The sequence below is a fragment of the Diprion similis genome, chromosome 12 (assembly GCF_021155765.1).
Source record: "Diprion similis isolate iyDipSimi1 chromosome 12, iyDipSimi1.1, whole genome shotgun sequence".
Classification (NCBI taxonomy): Eukaryota; Metazoa; Arthropoda; class Insecta; order Hymenoptera; family Diprionidae; genus Diprion; species Diprion similis.
Window position 1 is genome coordinate 16,557,445 of NC_060116.1, and position 26,287 is coordinate 16,583,731.

General features: G+C 45.9%; 1 protein-coding gene across 5 annotated transcripts in view; it reads right to left on the reverse strand.

The window, feature by feature from the left end:
• The window catches only part of LOC124413409 (nucleolysin TIAR), a 264,474-nt gene that overhangs the window by 77,796 nt on the left and 160,391 nt on the right, over positions 1–26,287 (reverse strand). The window contains exon 1 of one of the 5 annotated variants that reach the window (XM_046893960.1): positions 25,359–25,822. The exons of 3 other annotated variants lie outside the window; for them this stretch is intronic. In XM_046893960.1, the coding sequence (XP_046749916.1) occupies positions 25,359–25,521 (163 nt within the window). In that variant the 5' untranslated portion in view covers positions 25,522–25,822. Of the gene's footprint in view, positions 1–12,724; positions 12,931–25,358; positions 25,823–26,287 lie in introns of those variants that run through there. One more of the 5 variants, XM_046893959.1, reaches the window with a different exon arrangement.

The following is a 26,287-nucleotide window of genomic DNA, read 5'->3' on the forward strand; positions in this document are numbered from 1 at the left end:
TGTTTTCCTTTTTTATGGTCGGTATTTCCTTTTTTTCACATCCCCCGGGGAATGAATAGTCGTTCCAACGGCACACTTTTCGCGTACTGGTATATGTATACGGTTTTGTAAAAGGATTATTATAGGATGTAATCTATGATCGATGATGGATGAAATGTTTGGTTTTCTTTTAAAATCGATTTTTTAAATGCCAGGAGACGAGTATTCATGTTTCGACTATGTTTAGTGTGAGAAACACAGATTGAGATAATTGTTATTGGTCTCGAATAACTGACTCGAGATTTTCGAAACTCGAGAAAATTGAAGAAAACAATGAGTGACAAAAAAAAAAGAAAAGAAATTAGTACAGTCGATTGTTTCGGAAAAGTTGGAAATCATATAAGAATTAAAAACAGACTCGTTATAACCTAAAATTCCAATTACGTCATACTGCGGAGAAACGACTGTTACTTGTACATACACATTATTGGCTGAATAGAATGTCATGGAATTAAGGCTAAAACTGGGATTTTCGCATGTATCAAAGAAAGCAAAAAAAAAAAAAAACGAGATCGAAGTCAGAAAAAAAACAATTCGCAGCTCCATTCTTAAATCAACTCATCACTCGTCGTTTACAGACACGAAGCAGACCGCACGATTCCGTTTAACCAGCACGCTGAAAATTGGATCAGTGACAAACGAGTTTCCGTTAGCCGTGCCGTCAATTTTCCGCGATGTCTAAGTTCGCGAAAATGATTCGAGTCCCGGGCCTATATATCGTGGAACGAATGAAACCCGTGATGGGACAAGAGCGAGAGATGAGACGGAGGGGTTGAGACATTTCAAGAATCGCGAGGGAGCGCGGCATCGCCAAGGGAGAGGAGCTGCACCATAACTCGCGAAGCTTTCACCTTTGGTACAGAGGCGACGCAGAGCCGTCCTCCCATCACACCCCATCCCACCCCATCTCATCGCATTTCAACGAGGCGCAGAGAAGCTCTCCATACAGGATAAGACCGCTGGCCGTTGGAAGGGTGGCGGATATCCGTTTGCATATTCGTCCTCGTGTTTCGATCGAGTCGGTGATAGACGCGGCAGGCATCGACATCCGTACTAAATAACACATAGATAGACAGATAGATAGATAGACAGACACACGCAGGAGAGAGAGATGAAGCATCTCGGAATAGTATCGATCGGGATCGAGGCTCGTACGTCCCGCGAGTTGGCCGCAACTTCGAGGCGTGCGAAACGAAGGCGGCCGACGTCTTGGGACCAATATCGTAATTAACCACGGGTCGATGAATATGTAAGCCTGGGGCGGGACGAGAGAGAGAGAGAAAAGTGGGCACGATGCGGTACTCGAGTTTGCACAAATCAGAACCAACTTGGCTTTCACCCCGCGCGTCGCCGACGTCGCCCGCCAAGATAAGCCGAACGATCCCCTGAGCAAATATTGGCGGGGTGGGATGCAAAAAATTCTTGCGAAAAAACCGACGAGTCGAGAATCGCTGAGCTCGCGCCGAAGACTCTCCCCCCTCGCTTATAACCCCTTCCAACCCTCTTCCCTTACAGCTCGCTGAGGGATGCAGCTTTCCTCGTTCCGTTGCGGAGCGACGAACGGAGTTGCCTGCAGTTGCCTCCCTGAATGGTCGAACGAGCGGAGAGATTCCGTCGTCTCCCAGAACCGTCGAGATCATCGTCGGCTGATACCTCCAGGCACCAAGACGAAGTTCACAAATTTTCACCCAGCTTTCGTCCCGCCTGGCCAAGATTTTGATTCGTCTGTAATTTTCACCTCGACCCAAAAAGCCAGCAGCATTCTGCGCTGAAAGATTGCCAAGTCTCGGACCTCGATGGGTTTTACACACCGTGGATTCGCACTGAGTTGAGATAACCGGGGCGATGAATTTACTGCCCCTAATTGTTATACGAATAATTTGCAATTTTTGCTATTTCGTTATTGCGGGAATGCCAGGAATAGATGGAATAAGGTTCTTGGCCTTATCCAGAAATCCTTATACAGGATTCCAGAAATCCTTGTACCTTCACTCGCCGAGAGACTCGGACCGAGTGTTTGTTAAACTTGGGGTGGAGGAGAGATAAGGAAAGAAGATGGCCAGAATTTCGCTGCCCCTTCGCCCTCGGATGTCCGAAATATTTCAGGGATATGCAGCCATCCAGTCGGTACCCGGGCGTCTCGGCGTCACCAGGAAATGGCTGCCGTTTCCTCCGCCTCTGGAGACGAGTTTGGCTGCCCGGGTACACATTCAGCCATTCAGTGGGTCTCAACTTTGCTCGGATTCGTTCGTTTTCATGGCAACCGAGGGTGCGGTGTGGTAACAGTGAGTGATATTGGCAAATCAGAGTTCCGAAAAATAGTGGAAAACGGAACGAAAAGTTCCAAGCGAGGATCGAATCGTAGAACAATGCTGATTTTTCAACTCTCTCAAATTGTTGTTGTTCTCTCTCTCTCTTCTTCTTTTTATCGAGGAGCGAAAACAGCCCTTGCGTTATTATTTTTATCGAGCATTCAAACCGTGAAAAATTTACCGGTATAATTACGCAATTAACCTCGCGCGGTTACATAACGAATGGGTTCATTATAACTTGAGTGGAAAATTTTTACCCGCTTGTGAAAATTCAATTTACCGCGACAAAGTTGCCGTTTGATAGCTGTATTATACCTACGTACATATGTATTTCAATAACTCAATTTCGAATCGAATCAAAGTGGATAAATTATGTGTCGAGTCCAGTATTTGAAATGTGAAATTTCTGTTTTCTTCCGTAACTACAGCTCAGATCTTACTTACTGATCTAATTGTGTTCAAAGTGCAGGAACTTGATTAAATAAAAATAATGAAACGTATCAATTAATGTCTCGATCAAAGCTAGTCTGATCTCAGACAACTGACTAAACTGAACTTGACAAAACGAAGTGAATTTTGGTTTCATTTTGCTTTTGGAGTCTCCTTGGAAGTCCACTCAAGACCAACGAGTAGGTACAAGATCAGATCAGCAGATATCTTCACCCTAAACAATTCCGCCGGGTGGGGTGGTGGAAGATTTATCCTGGGCCGAATAATAATTAAGCGAGTGGTGGATGGGGGTGGGGGTGGGTCAACATTGAAACAAAAGCAACCCCGGCGGCGTGGCGCGAAGCAAATAATTTAAAATCCAAACTGTGCGACGTATACCGGGTAATATTGTTGACTGCTGCATCCATTCTCTCGCGATTTCCGCCCCCGGCCATTCTCTTGTATATGTATAATTATTCGGCAGGGTTGCGTCGGATGAATATGAATGTCGCCCACGAGATGATCGTAGCTTTTTTTATACCCGAATTTCAGGCCCGCTTATAACAAGCGACAGCTGACCGATTTCCCGCCGCATTCCGCGTTCCACCCCCGATCTCACCCTCGTCATCCCCTTCCGGAGAATATAAATACCACGATTCCCTGCGTCCCGAATTCTGAGGCTCGTTGTGGTTCGCAAGCAAAACGCAGTCGAATCAAAACTGCCGCATGGGCAAAGTGCAACAAAGCCCCCCTCCTCTCCCCCCCCCCATCCATCCCTTTGTAACATTAATTATCTGAATATTAGCTAAATTTGGGTCACAGCGGTTGAATTATATTTGACTCTCGTATGTACGCGGCTATTATTAACACGTTAAACACACGGTTTACCTTTCGACCCTGTATTTTGGCTCGGACCCTGTCCGATATCGTTATTTTCACTTGCATGCCTGCGACTGCATTTCGTTTTAATTGTTTTTTTTTTTAATTTATTTTTGTTTCTTTTTTTAACTGAGATTTTTCCCCCTCTACTCTGCCGGATCGTGATTGAAAAGGAAAGTTTATTTCTGAATTAGAGTATGATGTGGGTGACCTAAACTGATGGTGAGAAATGGAAATTCTCGAAGATCGTGACACACGACGAGTGTTCTTTTTTTTCAACCGTCTACGCGAGTTGAGAAGGTATATTGATTCATTCTCGGAGAAAGGGCAGTTGTTGCAATTGTATATACATTAACTGCAGAAACGAGTTCCCGCAAAATAGTCGACGCCGACTGTTGGATATTGTAATTGCTGCAATTACCTACATCAGAAATAAGCTGACGCCATGCCAACGGCAAGTTTGTTGTTATAAAGTTAAGCACGGTAGTTTCTCATACTATACACGATTGATTTCTGCAACCACTTTTCGTACGTATTCCTTTGCATGTAGGTAGATATAAAATATCAACAATATTCACATTCAAGGTGTACTGTAATAACAGGTGTATCAGCAATTCCGGACACAATTCCAACATATTTCATACGTGAGAATCAAAACACCTCAGAGAAGAATTATTAGTAATTATAAAACATTTGCATCAGAATAAGAATGTGAAGAAAAAAAAGTATCAAATTTTAGATTTTCGTTTTTTTATGTTCTTGTTCTTAAACTTTGTCAAAGAAATTTTTCACCAGACAATTTTCATCGAAACGTTATAATGAACGTTTTCAACAGTTAATATCAAACGTCACGGTGATTGAGAAGTAACAATAGACTTTCAGAATAATGTACAGATGAAATTATATCATAACACATACAATAATCTATGTGTAGTTATATATTATACATTTTTAGCTATATATATATATGTAAATAACGTTGTACAATATTAAGGTAGGTATATGGAGGGTAGTTGGTGTAGGACAATCACCGCAACTACTAATGGGAATGACACACACCTGAGCTGCGCTAACTAACATTTAGCGTTCGAACATGGGAAACAGTTCCTGTTTGTTTGATTGTTTGCCAAAAGCCCGCAAATATTGGTCAATCCATTTACTATGCGCCGTGCACAGGTCCCAAATGTATTGCGGCGGGACGTCGGAGTGTGCGAGGTCATGCCGACGCTCCGGGTGAATTACCCTCCCCCTCCTCGAGTACCGCGGGGAGGAGAGGGCGAGTCTGGTTGGCCGGAGTTTCACCCCCGTGAACATTGTTCGAAAAATATCCCGTGAATTTTGTTAAAATTTTCGGTGATATGAAAATAGATCCAGTTTTGGTTTCGCTTACCCAACGCAGCGTCGTTACTGAGACGGGACAGCGCGCCTTCCATGAAGCGTGGTTAGGCTGAAACGCTTGCGGGAATTTGGCCTAATCTTGGGTGGTGTGGTTGGGGCGGAAATACGCGTTAAGGATTGTCTGCGTGGGGTGGAACGAGGGTGCGAGTGTCGAGCGTTTAGAATAAAGCAGAAGGTACGAGGTGGGACGAGTCGTCCCTGGCCGAGGAGGAGGGAGAAAAAGGACGAAAGGAACTTGCGGAAAAGCTCGGAGAAAAAAAGTAAATAGGAAGAATCTGCGGCAAATATGTGCGCCGGCTTTTCTCAGCCATTGCAATAAAGGGTGAGAGGACGGGTGGAACCGGGGAGTGAAGGCGGATATAAAATGCCTGTAAGTCAAATTATCCAAACGAGAATTTATGAAACTGTCCTCAGTCTGGTGAGCCCGGCGTTGCGTCACCTTTCTTATTCAGAGAGGGTTGAAAAAAGAAAAAAAAAATTAAAGAAATTCCACAAGTAGTTAGCGCCATGACAATCTAATTTACGTAACTAAGTAAGAAATTGACTTTAATTCTGTAGTTACTGCACGATGTAATAATTGTAAACCAAAGAATAATTCTACGAATGCAATCGGCGACCGAAAATCGAGGGAGGAAAAAATCGCGAGGGTTAGAACTCGACAGCTGTCCTCGGTTACGTTGGTAGCCTTGGCTTTTTTACGACGACGCGACGGGCGGATTCGATCCCACGGTGATACCTACAGATCCGCTCGTAAAATTTAGGAACGTCGCCAAAAGCTGCACGTCGAGTAGCGCCGTCGTCGCAACGTCGAGTCACGCTGCAACGGAGGGACGAAAGATCCGGGGGATAAATAAAAGGAGGCCACGAGGGAGGATTATAATTTACGCGTGCCTGGTTGACTAATATCCGTGGAGAGGTATCACGAGGCCCGCGTGGCGGCGGCGGAGGCGGAGGTATTAGGAAAAATTGTCCGAGGGGCCGACTTGCTCTGATAAATTATTGTCCCCAAAGTGGGATTTTCAGTTTCGGGCTGGCCGCCGTGGGCTTAGCCTAATTGACGAATTAGTCACGGCCGCATCGCCAGCGCAGCGCTCATCTCCAGGGCTCATCTCGTATTCGCGGGCCACCCTATCTATTACCCCTCCACCCCCTTCTCACCGTCCGACTTTCTTCAATCTAACCGTTTTGCTCGCGTTTTACCGAGTCGCGGATCGGCCCCCGTCGGCTTAGCCGGGTTAGCCCAGGTTAGCCCCGTTCGAATTACCTATCTCCCCGCCGCACTCGCCCTGCCATCCCTGCCACCCTCGGCGTCGTCGTCTAGCCGCTAACTACCGCCTAGGCAGTTAGTCCGCCGGCTTCCGCCTCTCCTTTCCACCCCCACCCCCAACCCTAACTATTCTTTGAGCCCCGGTACGGTCGGACTGACGTTTCCTGGGCTCCGGAGCCTGGAGAAATGCAATGGATTCTGCAGCCCGGAATTTCCTCGAGGAATCCTGGAAGTCGGGATTTGAGAAGCGATTCGGGGAGAAGAAGAAGCCGGCGCGAATGTTTCGCTGTAATTTTTATTTCACGAGTAGAATTGCGATCACACCAGCTAACGAGGTTTGATTGATTTTTCGAATAATCACCGCGGGACCCCCTTGTTGACTTGTTTTCGACAAACAATTACGTTGATGTGAATTCGGTCGGTCGAAGTATACGCTAACGGCGATTATGAAATATTCAAAAAATTCATCCGCACCCCTCGTTGGGGAAATTTGATTTGTGTGCACACGGTGGCGTGCCTTTGAAATCGGAAATGGCTTTTTACCAAAACGACACTCGTCAACGGCCTGCTGTTCCGAAATGGCGTGAATTTTTATACTCCGGGGACAAGGGTGGCGGGTTCCTTGCGGTCCGAATAATCGAAGCGATCGATATTCGTTGATGAGTGAGAATTTTTCAGGGATATCAATTGCATATTCAGCTTGTCGTCGATTCCCATGTTACACAGTATCGCCGGCTTTAAGCAGTGTTCGAAGAACACTGGAAAAAGGATAAAGAATAATGAGAGAGAGAGAAGGAATAACAAATAACATCCCCTTTAGAATCAGCGTATTATATATATAAGTCTAAAGCGATCTTTAGGTACACCTTGCTAAACTCGGTATTTACGAATGGAAATTCCAGCTTTAAAAGCTGATATTATGTACCCGCTTGAAAAGTTTTCCAGAGAACTGCGCAGGCTAGCGAGGGATGAAACGCGAAGCGGCGAGGTCTAAGCTCAAATACGGAAACTCGAACTCCGGCCTACCGTGGCTAAAGCCCATAAATTGACCTTTGCGGATGCGGAGAGTCAGACTTTCGTATGAATAATTTCCTCTCCTTTTTTCTTTCGCACAAGTATCCCACGGAATTCCACGTGTTTTTCATCCTAGCTTTATCTCTCATTCTTTGTTATAGTTTTTCTATAAATTATCTCTCTCTCCTGTTTCAAGTATCTTTTTTCGTCTCGATCAGGTTTTTTTTTATTCAGAAAAAGTCAAAACTGAATTCACACACCGTCTTTTAAAGAACTTCGATACACATATACATGCGACTCTAGCCCGTAATTCCGATCATCATCACCCTCATAATCATATAACGTGAAATACGATAATCTGCAGGGGTGCAATCATATAAAAGATGCAATTTGAATTTAGTTTCATGTGGAAGAATCAGTGCCAGGTGCCAATATCGCGATGTAACATACACACATGCATATACATACATATATATGTATATTATAACAGCGGCGAGCTTTGTGCCGTCGGTGGAAGGCAGTGAGCGGGGGTGGGGAGGGGGGAGGGCGGATATTAGCCGGAGGAAAAAGTTTTATGAACGTCGAGTCGTGAAGTAACAAGGATATAGGGGAACGGGCGAGAGATGTGGAGGCGGGGGTGAATCGGGGGTTATGCGCACCACCCTTCACCCCTTTTCTCTTCGCCCTCCCGGCGTACAAACGCAAACATACCGACTTGTATTTACCAAAAGTCGGTATAAATATGCACACACACATAATATATATACATGTATAGACCATACCTACATCTAATAACAATGTGACACTTATGTCCGCAAAGTTTGCTACCGTCGTTGTGGTTAATGGGGAGGGGGTGGTTTATATTTATGTGTACCCGGTGTACCGATTAGTTTTAAAAGCATGGCGTGCGATGAAACGTGGGTGCACGTATTATATAGGTAAATATATGTATTTATAATATTACATATATACATGTATAATATACATATATATATATATATATATATATATAAAGCCGCGAGCTAATTACCGGAGGACACGAATACCTTTAATTACTTTCGCCGTATAAGTTTTGATGAAGCTTGTAATTCGGACGCGTTTGTTATAAAAGCCTCGAGGCCGATTTGACCCCCATCCGCCCCCAAACTGGCCCTACGTCGCAGCACAGACTCCGAGACTCCGAGACTCTGGGATTCAGGGTTCGGGAATCGCGCATCCCGTCGATCCTAGAATCGAACCGAATCGTAGAACTCGGCGACGATTACTGGGAATTGAGATCGACCCTGTTGGGGTAGGTCAAACCCCCTTTCGGCTCGTGGGAAGGGGCGGGTCTGACTCACGAACGGTCGCCGTGGCATCAGCAGCCCCAATTTCCCGATCTGCGTAGCGGACGGCTAACCACCCTTGTTTATTCACCCCAAGGATATACATGTAAGCCTCAGCCCCTTCGCGAGCACGTGTTTGTTCGGGTAATTTAGTCAGCTCGAAAGAAAACTTTGTTAGATATTTATTTTTGGTGTCGGAAAACGAAAGAGCAAACATTTTTCAATCCCATTGGATCAACGACGAACGATTGCTTCTTTTAAAATTTCTGGTAGGATTGTCAAAAACTATTCGCAAAGTTACCGTACAACGATTTTACAAAATTCGAAAAGTTTAGTCTTGAAGTAAGCTTTCATCGCTGATGGAAAATGTTTATTTTTTCAAATTTTCACACTTTTTTAGAAAATCTCTTGCAGACTAAAACGAGCAATATCTGCGGGGTTTACTGGTTCCGTGGATTCTCAGCCGCAGCGTTGCGGCGACGGAGTTGCGTCGTTAGGCCAAATAAATGTTTCCAGGTGTCGCACACAAGCTGACCAAGTTTTAGATTAAATTTTCTTCAGCGATATCTCCGTGCGGCGGTGAGGAGAAGCGACTAATCGCGTTTTGTTCCTCACGTTTGTAAAATTCCGCATCGGAATCTAGGTGGAAAGAAAGCAACGCCAAAAACGGTATAATAATAAGATATTCGCGTTACCGCGGTGCGGCGGAGAAAATATGATCGGATCCCGTTGGAAGAAAGAAAAAAAAAAAAGAGGAAAAATAAAAGAGAGAAGAAAAAAAAACGCCCGAATAATATCCGGGAGACCGCGTGACTCGCGCCAATACGATAGAAATTTTTCATGCAAAATGTGAGTAATAGCTGTTTGAATATTCCTCGATACAGCCGCCGGATCGCGGGGCATTCGGGGAATATAAAATTCCGCGGGACACCCCCGGCTGTGTATTTATGTATTTATCGATATCCCCATCGAAGCAGCCCATCCCGTCATACATGGGGTTTCCGGATTAATGGGACTCTCACATTTGCGCGACGTTTGTTGTCTCCAAATTTTTTTCTAATTTAAGGACACGGATATACCTCCGTATCAGAGGAGCCGATCCCTCGGGCGTCGATTCTCGATGCAACCTTTAAAGGTTGGAAAAAATAATTACTTCCATGGCCTCTTCCGAGGTATATATATATATATATATAAGGTATATTCACGTACAAGTCGCGGGTATAACAAGACGGTCGAAGAGTCGGTTGTGTACTTTGTTGGCAACTATTTATAAACTAATCGTGATTTATTAACTCGGTTCAAACAAAAGGGGAAGCACACGCGAAGGTGGCCTGGATGCAGCAGCGAGTAACCAGGGGTTGTTTTAAGCAGCTTTAACATAAATAACCACGCGCCCCACGACGACACCGAGAAAATTATCGAGCAGAGAAAATTCCCCCGCACTTGGAATTCTGAATTCCGCGCCCTCGGAACGGTCCAGAAATCTTTCGCAATACCACGAAGAAGGGATGTTTACGGATGATAATTCATACCGCCGGTGAAACGTTGCACGGAGCTTATTAATCTGCGAGATGAACAAGTTCGCTGTTCGAGGTGGTGCGAACGACGCTCACCGAGTAAATCATCGCTTTTTCCCCATTCTTTTTTACCACCCCCCATCACCGGCGGCAGCCGAGGCCGGCTTTTGATTTATAAGAATTTGCCACGAAGCCCCAACGTATGCTCACTTCACCCGGCCCAACCCCTGCGCGTCCTTATACGTCTGCCAAGGGACATGATCTAGGTTTCGGGTTTTCGGACCACGGAACGAGAGGAACGAGTGGAAATAACTGAGGCCATTTTTCCGACCCGGTTACTCGACTTCGGATCGAATTGTTCACCTTATCTTAATTAAAACCCGTTGAGCTCGATCCGTCCGCGAGCGTAACCAGTCGTAAAAGTTCTTGGCTCTCGGTGCGGAAACAATAGCTCGTTAAAATCCGTCTGCTGCATATCTGCGGCTCTGCGACTCGCGCGCTTTCCAATTCTCGATCCGAGCGACACGCGTCCAAAGACTTATGCCTATTATCACGTCCATTATTCTTCATAAGAAACACTTTTTCTCAAGCTTTATCGTATTTTTATATCGTCTTGATATTCCTAATTGTGATTATGCGTATAAAATACAGGAAGAAGCTATCTGATGCAAAATAGTATCTATTCGGAAATCATAATTACTCTAAGCATTTTATTCTGATTTTAGGCATTATTTTCTCAAGGGGCCCACTTTGTCTCATCTTTCCTTATACAAATATTGTATAATAATTTATTCGTACATATCAGAATCGATTATATGATAAATTACTTGCATTTTATGCCTCAAGTTTGCACGAATACCTAAGTCTGCATATTTTATTTTCCCCTATAAATTCAACGTCAATTCAAAAGTTAAAAAACGCATAAATTATTTTCTCACTCCAGAAGAATCCTTTGATCAGATTACCAGAAAAAAGGCTGAATTTTTCAGGAAGTTGTGACGAGAAGAACCGAGACAGCGATTTGAGTTCCCGCAATAAGAGATTGGCCGAAACGTCAGAGACGTTGGTGAGTTTTTTCTTGGGGTCAAGTGGGGTGTAGGTACGAGGTGAAACGAAGCTTTCTTTTCGGTCGGGGCTTTGAGAAGAGGTGAACCGTCAGTACACGGGTTGGAAGTTAATTACCCTCGCTTACACGGGGGCCGGTTATACGCGGAGTAAAACCAACGAACCACCCCCCGCAGCCTCGGCAACTCGGGTGCAGAACGCCCGGCTCTTAATTGTTAATTTCGCGTATTATGTTATTCTTTACGAGGCTCATTAAGGATGGAAATGCGCTGAACATGGCCACGCGGAAATGAGATTTCACAGAAAGCAATGGCAGGCGGGAGAGGGAGGGAGGGAGGGAGGGTTGCACGAGTGGAAAAGGCGCCGGAACAAAACAGGAAAAACACAAAAACCTCGGACAGCAAGGACTGCGGAGAACCACGACTCCCAGGCAGCGACGTAAGAGTGGGAACCTCCAGGAAGTCTTAAGCCTTTCCAAGGACCAGGATGGGGTTTTATTTGGCTCGCATTTTTCGGATAGTCGCGTATAAGCCGCTCTCTCGGATCTAGACTCGACGACTTCTGGTACGGCGCCCGGTATAAGCTAGGTATAGATATATACGTAATAATATTTCGGTCACGTTCGTCCCATCGTTCTCTCTCGCTCTCTCGTTCTCTTTCTCTCCGTCTCTCAAATGCCGGAGCTTGCAAGCACCGGAGTCCTCGGACCGAGTGATATTTTAGCATTTAATCCGAGCTCGCGGTCTCGCTTTCGCTGTAAAAACCGCGTGCATATCCTCGCGGGAGTTGCGACGGCGCATCTCTCGAAATAACATAATTAATTGGACAAAAGCAACGGTCGTAAAATCAGACGCCTTATTTTCATCAAAAACTCTCTACAAGAGTCTTGTTTACCTTTTCATTTTCTTGTTTTCATTTAGCGAATCTTAGCCGAGATTAGTATTGTATATATGACAGAGAAAAATTATCTTCTCATTCACGACACGAAGTTATTCGAATATGTCGTTCGTGTTTTTCCTACCACCTGCTGAATGTAATTCTAAATTCAAATTCCGAGTAAAGTTTAATATCTGACAGTAATAATAATTTAGTCGTTGGATTAGAATTGAAAAATTTTTATCCTCAGATCGACGCAATGATCAACGACCAAGAAACAATAATATCAACAAACAAACAACAAAATTTTAGACTCACTTATCCCGTGTTTTTACAATTTCTTCAATATTCATGGCAATTTAAAATCATGCAAAAGCGATTCGAGTACATAAGCGCTAAACGGTCATCGAGGTTTTGACTTCCACGCTTAGGACTCGTTACAATACTAAGAAAGTTGATAGCGCATATCGCACACGGAAACAAGAGGCGATAGCGCAGCCCGTGTTCGAGGTTCAAGAGTCTTTGTCTAATGTCGAGTGAAATGTTGAAAAATAACAGTAAAAAAGGATGAAAGAAAAAAAGAAACGCGCGTCACGAACTCACGGGGATTCTGGACATGAACAGGTGAGCTTGCAGACGCCTGTAGCGGCAGCACTGCTGGACCAAAACCGGAGGCTGTCTGCGGCTGGACTTTGGCGCGAAGTGAAGTCAGTCGAGAGTTGGCGACGTCGTAGAGAAGATAGGCTCCGTAGTATCGGCCAGCACCCCCCATTTTGAGCTTGTTTTTCCCAGGAGAAACCGCCATCTGATCCTCGTGCGTTGGGAGGGGTGAAGGCGGGAGGAAGGAGGAGGAGGAGGAGGAGGATGATGATGATGAGTAAATCCGTCCGCTTCTGCACTCACTGCACTAAACTGCACCGTTTCGCCGCGCTGCGAAAACGGAGCGCGTGGTGTAAGCCTGTAAGAAAGGCTGGCGTATCGCATGGAGACGATAGCGCGAATGCGCAGCGGCTTGTCGAGCGAGCGCTGCGTCAGGGCACGGCAGGAAACGGTGCGGTTGGCGGACCGGAAGCGGAGGACGGAAGCGTCACGAGTCAACGGGTGCCCGTTGTTTGCCCGGTTGCGATTGCGACGCGGGTCTAACTCGCGATAGTCGAGGACGCTGGACAATCGTTGTTATTCGGCGTGAAAACGGAGAAATAGAATCGCAAGACGCAACAAGGAGGGCGCCAGCCTCCGTCACGTCGTTACCTCGGCGAGAAGTTGGAGTGAAACGGAGAAACGGAGAAACGGAGATAAGGACGCGCCGCGCATTCCTTTCGCTGCTTCTATATTCTAGTTTCGCTCTTTCACCCAGCACACATGGTCACGTGGTGTGTTGATACATAATAATGTTTACACGCCCGACGCGCCTCACCGCGCTGATTCCGTTTCAAACGTCGAGCAACTTGTTATCCAGGTGACAACTTTTTCCTACCTAGTACCTGCAGTATGACCCACGGAATATTGATGCGTCGACGTATTTTTTTCCGCTGACGATACGCGTCGGTGTATAAAAACAGCAAACCTTTGACTATGATAGCATTGGGCAAGGCTAGAAAGTCAGCTGTACGTGAAAAAGAAAATTCTTTTTCACCGCGTTGATCTTTGACAATGGAAAACTTGGTGTTTTCTTTTACTATCTTTTTTTTTTTTCTTTATTCACCTCATTTTCGTGACTGGATTTCGTCAATTTATTGAATAATTTTTACCAGGTTAAAACAAAAAAAAAAAAAAAACTATCTGTTTCCAAATTAACATGTAACTACGTAATTAATTCCAATAATTAAATAATGATATGAAAATTGTTTTCCACGTAATTCCACGATTCAACCGTCAGCACGTACAACGCAATTGTGTGACTAATTTCAAGGGAATTTAAGTTCATATCGCCGTCGTCAGCAGGAAAGAAAATTCCAACTGGACACGCAGGGAATTTAAGATACGAGCGTGGTTTGGTGGGAGAATTTCACCCGGTTTATATCCGACCAATAATTTCTATCGTATAAAGGTGTCGACGCGGGATACTCAACAGGTCTCATCGCCGACGGTATCGGATATCTTTCTCGCGTGTTGGCTGCGTAGGCATATCCTCGGCCGACGAAAGAGGTGATCTCGATCCCCGAGGAATTCGATCCGACTTCATGATAATTCGGGGGCGGTTGATACAACCGCGATGCCGGAGAATTAAGGAATAAGTAAACGAGCGACACCCCCGCTGAGACCCGAGGCGTTGGGGTGGAGAAAAAAAGAAAAAAACGAGACACGGGGTAGAAACAGAGAAAGAGAGAGAGAGAGAGAGAGTGAGAAAGAGGAAAAGAGGCAGGAAACGGAGATAAACACGATACCGAGACACAGAGATAAGCCTATTATCTACGGATCTGAGCGGTAAGCGGATAATTCGAACAGGAATTAGTGAGCTGGTTCTATTTTTAGGGCTTATTTATCTATTTCCTTTCCTCTTTCAGCTCCTTTTTATTAACGACAGAGAACAATCAATCAATAAATCAATCTTGGCCAGCACAGTTCGAAATAAGAGACCTCAGCTGGGTCAAAAATGTTTTGAAACAGAAACTAAGAAAAAATCAGAGTGATGTATAAAAAAATGTATAGTAAAAAATGTTTAATCACGGAATTTGAATTATATATACATATATACGTTATTTCTAACTATGTCAGCTGAAAATCGGCTTATTCTGATATTTTTTCCGCAAATAAATTCACATTACTCAAACCATTTTGAAAAACAACAGCTCTTTCTAATCTGCGTTAATAAATTCTCCACAAACCTGCGTAGAATTATAATGAATAACGATAATTTATATCTTGCTAAACGATATTTTCATCAATCGTTAATCCTACAAAGACCGTAAAATATTGATCTTTTTTAACCAACCGTCGAGATGCTCCTAGTTGAAATTCAATACCGTGAAAATGTTCCTCCGTTTATTGTATTTCACCAATCGACAAGCATCAATTGAACCGTTAAAATTTTTGTTTCGTCAGGTTTCCGCGCTGACTGTACGCCTCGCAGATCCTGAATCGGTAACACGTGTAAGAAGCGAAGTGTAAGAATCCGCCCCGAGCAGAGATTTGCAGGCTAGCCTGAAGTCTAAGCTTGGAGGACCGGCGTCGGCGTCGCGACGACGGCCGATGACCCGAAGATTCATCCGCGACGAGATCGCGGGTGAGGAAGAATCCCTGGCGTCAGGGAATGTACGTGATAACCCCGAAGCCCGCTGCTCCGAACCCATAACGGACGAGTTCTCCCGCGTTTTTGCCGCGGGTTGGCTGGTGGTGAGGGTGGAACAGGGGGAGGGGGAATGGAACGGTAACGGGGGTGGAGTTGAGCCGGGATCGATGGAGATAATGCCCATTACCCCTAATACGAACTCGCTCGCCGGCTCGGTGCGATTTGTAACTAACGCTTTTTACCGGTCGAGAGTGGCTCCCCTTCATCCTCCCCTTTCCTCCCCCCTTCATCCTCCCCCGGCCACCCCGCTGCGCTATTGATGAAAATTTCGAAACCGATCCCGCCCCGCAACCCCGGGGCTATCCGACCCTTTCGTCCCCTCGGAGTGAGCCCTGTACCTTCTCCTAATTTCGGATAGAGCCCCAGGCTTCAGCCCTTCCTTCCCTTAAAAGATACCCGAACCGAGATCAAGCGAAGACCGTTGGCTCCCTGCCTGCATACGTTGCAGTTCATTACCTGGTGAAGGATAGGTTTCAGGGAGATATTAAAGACTCGTCGAAGACGTGAAATTTTTATAGGGATCGAGGAGTTACTGCAGTTGAATCGAGGTGGAGAATTTTCATGGATAATTCAATTTCTGCCTGGAAATGATTTCCAAAAAAAAATCTACGTCGAGTGACGGAGAAATTTAAAATTCTCTACAACACTCGATTTTATACAAACTTTTTATTTTGTAATGAAATTTCATTATTGTTATTATTGTTATTTTTTTGATTTTTTCCTTGTATCAAAACGACTTCATTCCGCTGGTCAGAATATTGAGTTGACTCTCGTTACGGTGATTTCTTTCTATTCTCTACAATGTATATAATCAGGCTGAAAATGTCGACGCAACTTGAGAAAATAATTACAACGTTACTCCGAATCCGTTATATATAAGATAATTTGCCCATTTATCAAAGTTAATTCATACCCGCGGTCCCCTGAAGAATAATATTTTAACGGAGGTAAAATACGGTAGAAAGCGTAACGAAGAAGAATAAGAAGCAAAAAAGAATGAAAGAAGAAAAAGGAAGGAAAGAGAGAGAAAAAAAAAACAAAAAAAAAAATAAAAAATAAAAAACCAGAAAAGATTTCGTTCCGACGGTCCGGAAGTTCTCTGCTGCCATTCTAGACGGTTGCTCGATGTAATTGCGACTATACTTTATCAGTAAAGTGCCGGGAGGATTGAATTGTGATTTGATCACACGAGCTGAATCAACGAATTTCCAGACCACCACCAACGCTCTCAGCTTCATAGCCGTTGGATATAATATATCGAGACACACACACACATACACACACACACGTAAGCTGGAATATTTTTATCTCTGATTTTATTTTCGATATTCCACCTAGTACCCTGTGATATATATGAAGGATATAACACGCTATCGCAAGGCGGGATCCCGATGGCCAAGACATCGCCGAGGATCCTGTGGCCACCTTCGGGATAAAGAAAGGAATCTTATAGAGACGGGGAAACGAAGGGGACGTATATTGACCGATTAACCCTTCGCCCTGACGAGGACTCCTCACCTGAATCGCTTTGGTACTTAACGAAGGTTTGAAATTTCGAGCCCGTAAAGACGGAGGGTGAAAGGGGTGGAAATGGGACGGAAGGCACGTGCCGGGGAAAGTTCTGTGGCAAAGGGTAAATATTGTTTCTTTGATCCGTTACATTGTGGAAAAGCCGTGACCGACGGACCGAGAGAAGCTCGGTGGTTTGGCTGTCTGGAGTCTTGGTCTGGGTCTTGGTCTTGGGCTTGGTCTTGGCGCTTGGCACTGATTCCGGGATCAAAGGGGCGACCTTCACCCACCCCGAGTGGGACCAGTCGATGAAAGTAAGAATTTAATCGGTCCACCGTAATCGGGTTCCAACGACCACGCAACCCCAACCCTTACCTCGACGACCTCCACCCCCGAAACCGTGACTCCGACACTCTAAGAAAACCCGAAATTCTTAGGGAGTCATAAAACGAGACGCAATTAACGTGATAATCTCCCCCTGACCGCTTTTAGCCACTGCCTGATTTCCAGGAACCGCCATTGGAAGTGGGTACCGAAGAATTTTGTAATAACATAGCTCTAAGAAGTAATGAAAATACTTCGATAATTGTGTTCATGAAACATTTGCGTTACATGAATCGATAAGAATGAGAAACCAGTAACGGCTGTAATATAAAGAGAGTCGATATCGAGATCATTATATGAGTAAAAATTTTCAACGAAAAAACTGATATTTGCGAACAACTCAGGAGAAATTTAATACTCTTGTAAACATGTAAACAGTTTAAAATCGTGGAATTTATTATTATTACTCAGTGAATAATTCGGTTATGACATTACAGTAATTTGTATGCAACTTAGGAAAAATGTTTCGATTGAATGACGTGCAGAGAGTTTTTCTCCTGTAACAACCAAAGCCCAGAAGAAACAGAAGATATGAAAGCCGAGTAGTAGTTGATCCGATTCCTCACAACTGCTGCAGTTTACATAATTTTATCGAATCTGACTGTAAGCAGCGACATTTTGCAAATTCTGACTTGAATATATTGAAAATCCGTAATAAAACTGTATGATCAAAAAATTCGTATAAAATTGAATTCTAGTTAACAATGATTTTTGACATTGTCGAATGATTCTTCCAATACAAAAATAGTTCGAACAGTATTGTTATGTACTCGTACGCACATTACACTACATCGTTTAGTAAAATTGGGAAACTTTGCATAAAGTAAAGTAGAAAAAAACGTAAGAAAAAAACAAAAAAAAAAACAACAACGAAGAATATGTGTAATAAAAAGCACTTAGCACCCCCGTAACAAGGGGTGGGTATCCCGCGTTGAATATCGTCGGTTTTTCCGTCTCTCCGGGAAGCAGCGCGAGTGTAGCCTCAGATTTACCGAGAATGCGATCGAAGGAGAGATATATACCTATATATGCATATATATATATAGTGTAGGGGGAGGGGGAAGAAGCCGGGGGTGGTGAGTGCATTTCACAGTGGGAGCCGCATCCCTTGTAGTATATCGCAAAGCCTGCTGTGCCGGAAACCGAGACTGTGGAGGATCTGGTGGATAGGGTGAACCGGTTGCGGGGGTGAAGAGAAGCGGAGGAAGTTAATGCGACGGGGTGGCATCTTCCGGTACATCCGACCTTTCCGACAAGTAGATCCCTATTAGTTGGGATTAGTCAAGGCACGGCTATACCATTCTGACTACTGTTACCCTGCACTATTCCACCCTCGCGCGTGAGACACGTAATATTTCGTAGAAGCGCGCAATAGAGTCGAAGATCCGACATCCAAGGACTAATCCCTGATACCTACATATGTTATGGGGGTTGCACGATCCTCTCGAGACCCGGAACGCTACGCGACTCTGCATGGTTGCAATTATTCAGCGACCCGGGAAGCGGAGCAACGCAGCTCTAAGAATCTTTCCAAGACGAGGCGAGGTCGTGGATCGCAAACATAACCATCAACGTATCTCGATCGCCCATTTCGCGAATATCATATAGCTATAGGCATACGACGCGCAGTGCAGGGCCGGGGCTCGCCAATTTACGGAAGGCACGCGCGGATCTTACCACCGTGGCGTCGTCGCGTTCTTATCCTTAAAACGAGGGGCTCTGTCGAAGGGGGCTGCGGAGGTATCAGGTTCGGTATAAAAAGGACGCCGGAGTGGTTGTTGACGCTAAGTGGGTTTTATGTTCCTAAATTTAAGAGGTTGAGCCCGGTGAGGTTGCCGGAGCCTGATCAATATGCTAATATTTTGATGCTTCCGCTGTTTGGGGGCGGTTCCCACACCCACCTCCTCCCCCAGCCCCCTCCCTCTTCAGAGGGGTGGAAATCGAGTTACATTTTATGAACAAACACGCGGGGAGCCCCGAGATGCTCGAGCGGATGGCACTGCCGACGGCGTATTCGCCCCAAGCTTTCCCAGGGTGGCTGCCCCCGAGATGTAGTCGAGGCCTTGTTTCTCTCAGGCCTCCCCGTCTTTGCGGCGTATCGTTTCGTGTTCCAACGCTGCCGATATACGTGACGCGATCCCCCCCCCCCCCCCCACCCCCCCCCCCCCCCCCCTTTACGGACCCGATATATGTTAACGAGGTAACCTTACACCCGCCTCAGCCCTCAGACTCAGCCTTCGTATACTTAAGAGCAAAAGCGGATCGCCATTTTGAAGGGGTAGGGGTGGGGGTTGGGTTGGATGTTGCACTATACGGAGGAAAGTGTGCGGCTATCGCATCGCCGTAATAGCACGAGTTTTAAAGACTGGTTTGTAATGACGCCTCTTAGCACCCTTCCGATTAAAAAAAAAGGAACCACCCAAGGGGTGGTCTCAGGTTTTTTTTTCTTCATCATCGGGTAAAATATTCACTCGTTTCCGGGTGTATTTATTCTCGATGGAAAGATTTTTGCTAAATTATACGCCTTGCGTGGTGGCGAAATGATTTATTCAACCCTACACGGTTATGGAAATAAAACTTATTGAAAATCGTAAAGAAGATTTTTAAACCACTAAAATCTAGGAGAAAATTTTTTCGCTCGGTCACCTCGTTTACTTCATCTCAATTTGCAATATCAACTTTCATCGCAACGACGAAGTTGTAAATTTTATTTTCGTTCTACAAAATCAGGGATTAAATTTACCAATAAGCCAAATTGCAAATGTTAAAAATCTTCCAACCCGTTGCTCGATTCCGCTGTAATACATGTGAGTATTCGCATGCTACATTACGTGCCGTTATATATATGTATACCCACATGGACTTAAGAGTAGGACAGTGCAGGGATACCCAGGAAAGTTGGGGCCGAGATTTTTCTTAGCGACTGATTTTCCCTCAATGCAATCGTTGCGCACGGTTTACCGAGTGGAGAAAATTGGGCTGGAAACTCACGTGCAGCACAAGGAGCGCAGCAGGCACCGCTTTGAAAACGTTAGTGCAACGGCAAGACTGGTCGAGACTATCGATTTTCCCGAACAGTTCGGGGTGGTTGAGAAAACTCGCAGATTTTCATCCACTAAACTAGCACTCTTATTTGAAAAACTCTTTGAAAAAAGTAATGGATATTGGTTTATCCAAAGTTGATCACGAAGAAAACCATAAAAAACTTTTAGTAACGTTTGTAATTTTTTTTTTTTTTTTTTTCTCTCTTGAACTGTCGATATTTTCTTTAAATCATAAAGTCATCCGATTAATGTAACTGTAAGCATATAAGAGTCTGAAAATCACAATTGTTGGGGAATGTGAGTGGATAGCGTGATGTTTTTGACCAATTATTGTAATTTTGTTAGAATTCAGTGAAGGTTCGTTCGTTATTAAACGGTTTCGATTTTCTTATCTATACGAGAATATTTGCGACGTACTTTAACAACTGAAGTTGTAATTGTTCGTCGAATCCCAGTATTTCGAACAAATTGTTTTACCCAGTGTATACACGGAGCGAAGTGAATGTGTGCCAGGTATGTATTTATAGGCTAAATTATATATACTGTATATACACAGTATTCGAGGAAGCCACGTTGTTAGCCACTGCAGGGAACTGCTTGTTGGCTCTCGGGGGTCTGAAAGCTCCAGTAAGTCTAGAGTCTGGAGTCGGAGTCGACCGCACAGAGAGAGAGAGAGGGAGAGGGAGAGAGTGTATAAGAGAGTATCTTGACCGTGAGGATGAGTGTTGTGAGAAGGATGAGACCGAGGAAACGGCTAGCTTGCGGTGTGGTATCGGGCTTGCGAGCTTTGCCGGTGTGCAACGCACCGTGAACGACGCGCGTTAACTATTAACGACGAGGTGAGGGGATGAGGGTGAGAGTGAGGTTGAAAAGGGAGAAAAACGCCGGAGAGAAAGTGGTTGAAAGAAGGTAAGGAGTAGGGGAGAAAAAGGAAGTTAGAAAGAAAGAGAAAGAGAGCAGGGGGTGTATTTCGACGAGTCATCGTCGCCGGCGTCGCGTCCTTATCCCGTGGCTCTTTAGGGTTGTTTTATCCCAAGCGTCTACATTACGCCCGGTAGACGTCTTGATCTGGAAATATGCAGATCAAAAGCCAGGCAGGCGAGAGTCGAGAAGAATCCCGATCCTTTTTCTCCGTTTTTTGGTCAGCGATCCAGAATCATCGGGGGGTTGAACATAATCGCGGTGGTTAAAGTTCGACGAGCCTCCCGAGGCCGAGAGGGGGTATAAAATTTTGTCGCAAATTTCGGAGAGAGAGGCGCAGGCACTCCCCGAAATAGGACAACCCTTAAAGATGCGTTTGATAGGAGTAGCTTTCCCTCCACCTCGCGTTTCCCCGGAATAAAACCCTCCCCCGTTTCTCTTGAAAGCTCGCGTGTATCCGGCGCTTCTCGCACGCGAATGGCACGCATGGGGTGCGTAGACACGCACAAGCATACGACGAGACACACTGATATTGCGTGGGAGCAGCTAGCCTGCAGGGCAAAGCGAACGGCATATTCCTGAGAGACACCGGGGAGCGATATGCATCCCCTCCGTGTAGTGTTTATTTCTTTTCTTTCTTTTATTTCTTTTCGTCTTTTGTTTCGTTCTATTTTTATTTTCCTTTCGTTACTCTCCTCTCCACTATTTCTCTCGCTTTCCGCATTTCTCGCTTTCCACCCGGCCGCTCTCCGCGACTGCCTGATATTTTCACACATTCAGTTTTTACGGCAGAGCGAGCGGTCCGCGAGAGAACGGAGCCTCTAAGCGTCCACCAAGGACTCGTTTTCTGCTAAAACAATATCATTTCACCCCTCCGTACTTCCACCGCCACCGGTTTCCCCGGCATTGCGATCCACCCTCCCCGCCATCCCCCTCTCAACCCCTTTCGTCGTTCTTGCAGAACACTTCTCCGATCAACTCCGACCTCGCGCAGCAAAATTTTCGACTCTCGTTTTACGAGCTCCTTCCCTCCCCCCGCTTCGGGAATAGAAATAGGTCCTGCTCCGGTCGCAGACGTATCGAAAAGCTCGCCGAATCGATTTTCGGTGGCCATATCGAGGCTGACCTGGGTCGGGTCGGGCCCAGATGGGCTGAGGCGGCCATCGCTGGCTTCCACCGGGTTATAGATTTCGAAACATAACTCGTAGGAAGTAGGGGGGGGGGGGGGGGAATTAATTGTAATAGCATAATTTAACGTACCTAGAAACAAGACCAGGAAGGCAGACGGAAAAGGTTAGGGTGTTTGGTAAGTTGAGATTTAATGAGATCGAGGCAGATGTTTGTTCAAGGCGAAGCAGCGATCGAGGATCGAGGAGCGTTGCTCTAGGTACACGTGCCCTTACTCGCAATTTCTCTCAAGATATCGTTTTCTCCCGAGAGTAGGAAGAGAATCAACGGCAGGGCCGGCAGCGTAATCGATATTGCGCGCCCTCCCCGCTAGGGGCTCGCAATTTTGGGGACTTTCGATCGGCCTCGTAAAGTGAAGCGCGATATGACGTCTCGGCGACGCCGGGGTTATGGGTATTTCGTATATCTACCGCTATACGAATATACATGTAAGACGAGACCGGCACCTGCCGCGAACTTTCGGTGTAGGTATGGGAGAAACCGCTTAAAAGCGAGCAAAAGGCAATACCTGCACCCCTTAATATTTCTTACTCTCCGGGGCTTATTTCTACCCAGCCAGTGTTTTATGTCCTATGCCTCACGCCTCGCGCGCTTTGCACTTTATTCTCGGCTCTTCTTCCGTCTCTCATCTCTCGCCGCCTCTTTCTTCTTCTTCTTCTTCTTCTACCCTATACTTCTTCCTCTTTTTCCCCTTTTTACGGTTTACTCCCGACCGTCCCGGCCAACGCTACGTTCTCCTTGCTTTCGGTTATAACAACCACCTTGCAGATAAAATCCTCCCCCCCCCCCCCTTCCCCCACACAGGAACGGTTCGAATTCTTTGCGACCCGTCTCCCATCCACCCTTCGCGATCTTTGACTCCCGAGAGTTGCGAGGGAGGTGACTGCTCCTTTTACTTTTTCTTCTTCTTCTTTTTCTTCTTCTTCTTGTTTTCGAACGATTGCAACTTATAACGTATCCGTATACCAACCGAGCGACGTACCAACTTCTGACGTAAACAAACCCCCTCGACGCGTTTTATAAGTTTTCAACGTCCACTTTGCTCGTCGCACGTCTGAACGACGTCAATCGTTGAGTATTTTTGCCTCCCCCCCCCCCCCCCCCCTCCTTCTCACCGAGTCTCTCGACTCGGCTTAGTTGCTTCGATACCGCGCGCCGCAAGCGTGTGAGAGAGTAATCCGTAAAAGTTTTGGGCGATAGTATAAGACGAAAAATAAATTGTTTTTCCCCTACTCCGTCAGACTTCCTGCTCGTTTTCTCGACGTCGAAGACTTCCGCGTCGATTACGCTAAGCAAATCGAGTCGAACCTTCATGTGTATATACCGCAACTCTCCAACGTTATTTCAAGCACACTGTCACGGTTCACAAAGCTTTTCTAATTCTCCAGCAATTGTGAAAGACTACGCAATATAAAATACGCGTTGTGGTATTCGTCGGCTCGTTACGAATTACGAAGGTAAACAGTTATAAGATCTCCCCTAAAATCTGAGAAGAAAATGGAGCAGTGGGTGCCGGTTTTAATGAATTCGGTCACCCCCTGACCCAGTGAGAGTATCTCCGAGTCCCAACAGCGGCAGCGACACGCATACCAAACTACAAAGGGGGTGGAAAAGATCCGAGGTCGACTCGCTTCGCTTCGCCTTCTCGAAAAAAACTCGCGCGTATTTATCATTTAAAATGATATTAAGAGAATATATAATAGACACGATAGAAAACCGCATGAAGAAAAATGGAAGAAAAAAAAAAATAAAAAAATCCATCCCTCGCGTCGCGTGCACGGGCCACGTTTCACCCTAAGCGACGATGTTGTCGCGTACACCCTTAAAAAAAAGGTATAATATACACGTATATTTATTCCTAGGTAAGCGGGATGTTCCGGCTTACCTGGTGCAAACGCGTGCGAACGATTTCCCTGCCGCAAGTGCCTGTCGGGGTGAGAAAAAAATTCGTGGCTGAAATTAGACTCGAAGGAGGTAAAAGACTTTTCTGAAACAGTCCAAAGATACTCCCAATAACAATTAGCGCACCTACGCACGTCCAACGTCGAGAGGAGATTTGCACGTGGTGCCAGACGGGCGATTCGACGAGGGTCGAGGGCCGTTATCGGGTCTCGGGTTTCGCGGAACGTGAGCATCGGAGTTTCGATATTGGCGTTTGCCCTTGGCTTGGCCCTTCGCCCGTCAACGCGCTGAGTATCGGGTTACTCGTTGCGATCAACGATCAAATGCCGGGCTCGAAAGGCCGCCGATCGTGCACCAGAAGAACGTGTTCTCCAACCGCTAGCTAGCGTGAGTGATCTAGTTAGATTGCGTTGGGCTAGGTTACCGCCGAAGGGGTTGCGTGCGGGAGAAACTGCGCCCCTGCCTGCCTGCCTGAGCATTCCACGGTGACAAAGTCACGAAGGTTTGGTCCTCGGCCAATCTCGCCCGGGGAACGGGGCAGGAAATTGTAATTTTTATCGCCTCAATCGCTGCCGGATTCTTCGGATTTCGGTGCCCGATTATCCCCGGTTCCATCGCGAGCACCGTGGTTAGGCATCGGTAATTATCGCGAGGTCTCCCCACCCCCGCACCCACCCCCCTTCCTGGTGCTCCGAGTGCGTGGAAAGTTGCGGAATTAAGTGGAGGCAACTTCTTCAAGGAGGGAGATAGATAGATCAACGACGTGGGGGTGGATATCATTCAATGCCCTCTATTGAGGGTGATAAAAACCCCCGACGAAGAGGGCCTCGAAACTTGATACCTCAAACATCCCCCCGACTACGTTGAGTTATTTATAATATACGTATAGTAATACATGAAACGCAATTGTTATACATCCCCGACATCTTTCCTGGTGACGTGATTATTTCGGGCCTTAGAACCTACAGTAAATCGATCGTAAAAGTTGTGTAAGAACCTGATTTGTTGGCGGCGGTTGCGGCGTGGGTCAGAGTGGCGGTGACCACGCTGGTCAGCTTCGGAGGTTCCATTTTTTGGGGCACTGTGTGGGCCGGAATGGGTCCAGGGTTGGTCATGGTGGTCATGGTGGTGGGCATCATCAGAGTCGACATGGTCAGCATCTTGACGACGTTTCGCGCCGCGGCTTCGACGTTAACTTCACAATTGAATCCGCGTCCCGGAGTGCCTCATCGGTTCCCGCCTGCGGTTCCCACCGATCCTTTGATTCCCGAACTCTTCGGCTACAAGTTGACGACTGGATTACACCCGACGCACTTTCTTTGCTTTCCCTCCTCTCCGAGTTAGCTTCCGCTTATAGCGTGCTCTGAGTTCTTCGCAGTCCCGGAATTGCACATGCTTCTTATTATTGTTCAAACTTCCGGTTCCTTTTCTCGAAGTTCGGTTGTTCCGTTACTCAACCACCATGACTACGATGGCTGGAATATCTTCGACGGGTACACAAGGTTCACAAAATTTATATCGTTTCGATTTTCTCCCCGCGAATTATTCTGTTTTGAAAAGCGCAGTTAAATACAACGGCGCACCTTTTATACCGGATATTATACGGTTTCACAGCGTTTTATAACCCCGTTTTTATACGGTTTCGCGTATAATCAAGGGGTTGCAAGCCAGACGGGTTTTATAAGCTTTGCGTTAGTGGGATGGGGGTGGAGAGAGGAAGGGAGGGGGGGCGATGCTGCCCTGTGTCCACTATCGCTCGAATATCTGTTTGTTTATACTTTATGCTCGCGTGTTTCTTCAACCCTTCTATAATCGAATTGGAGAACAACTTGCGCACTCGTCTCGTCGACTGCAGGCCGCGCTCTTCCTCGACTAGTCACGACAACCACTGGAAAACGTAAAAACGGCGATGTAAAAAAAAAAACC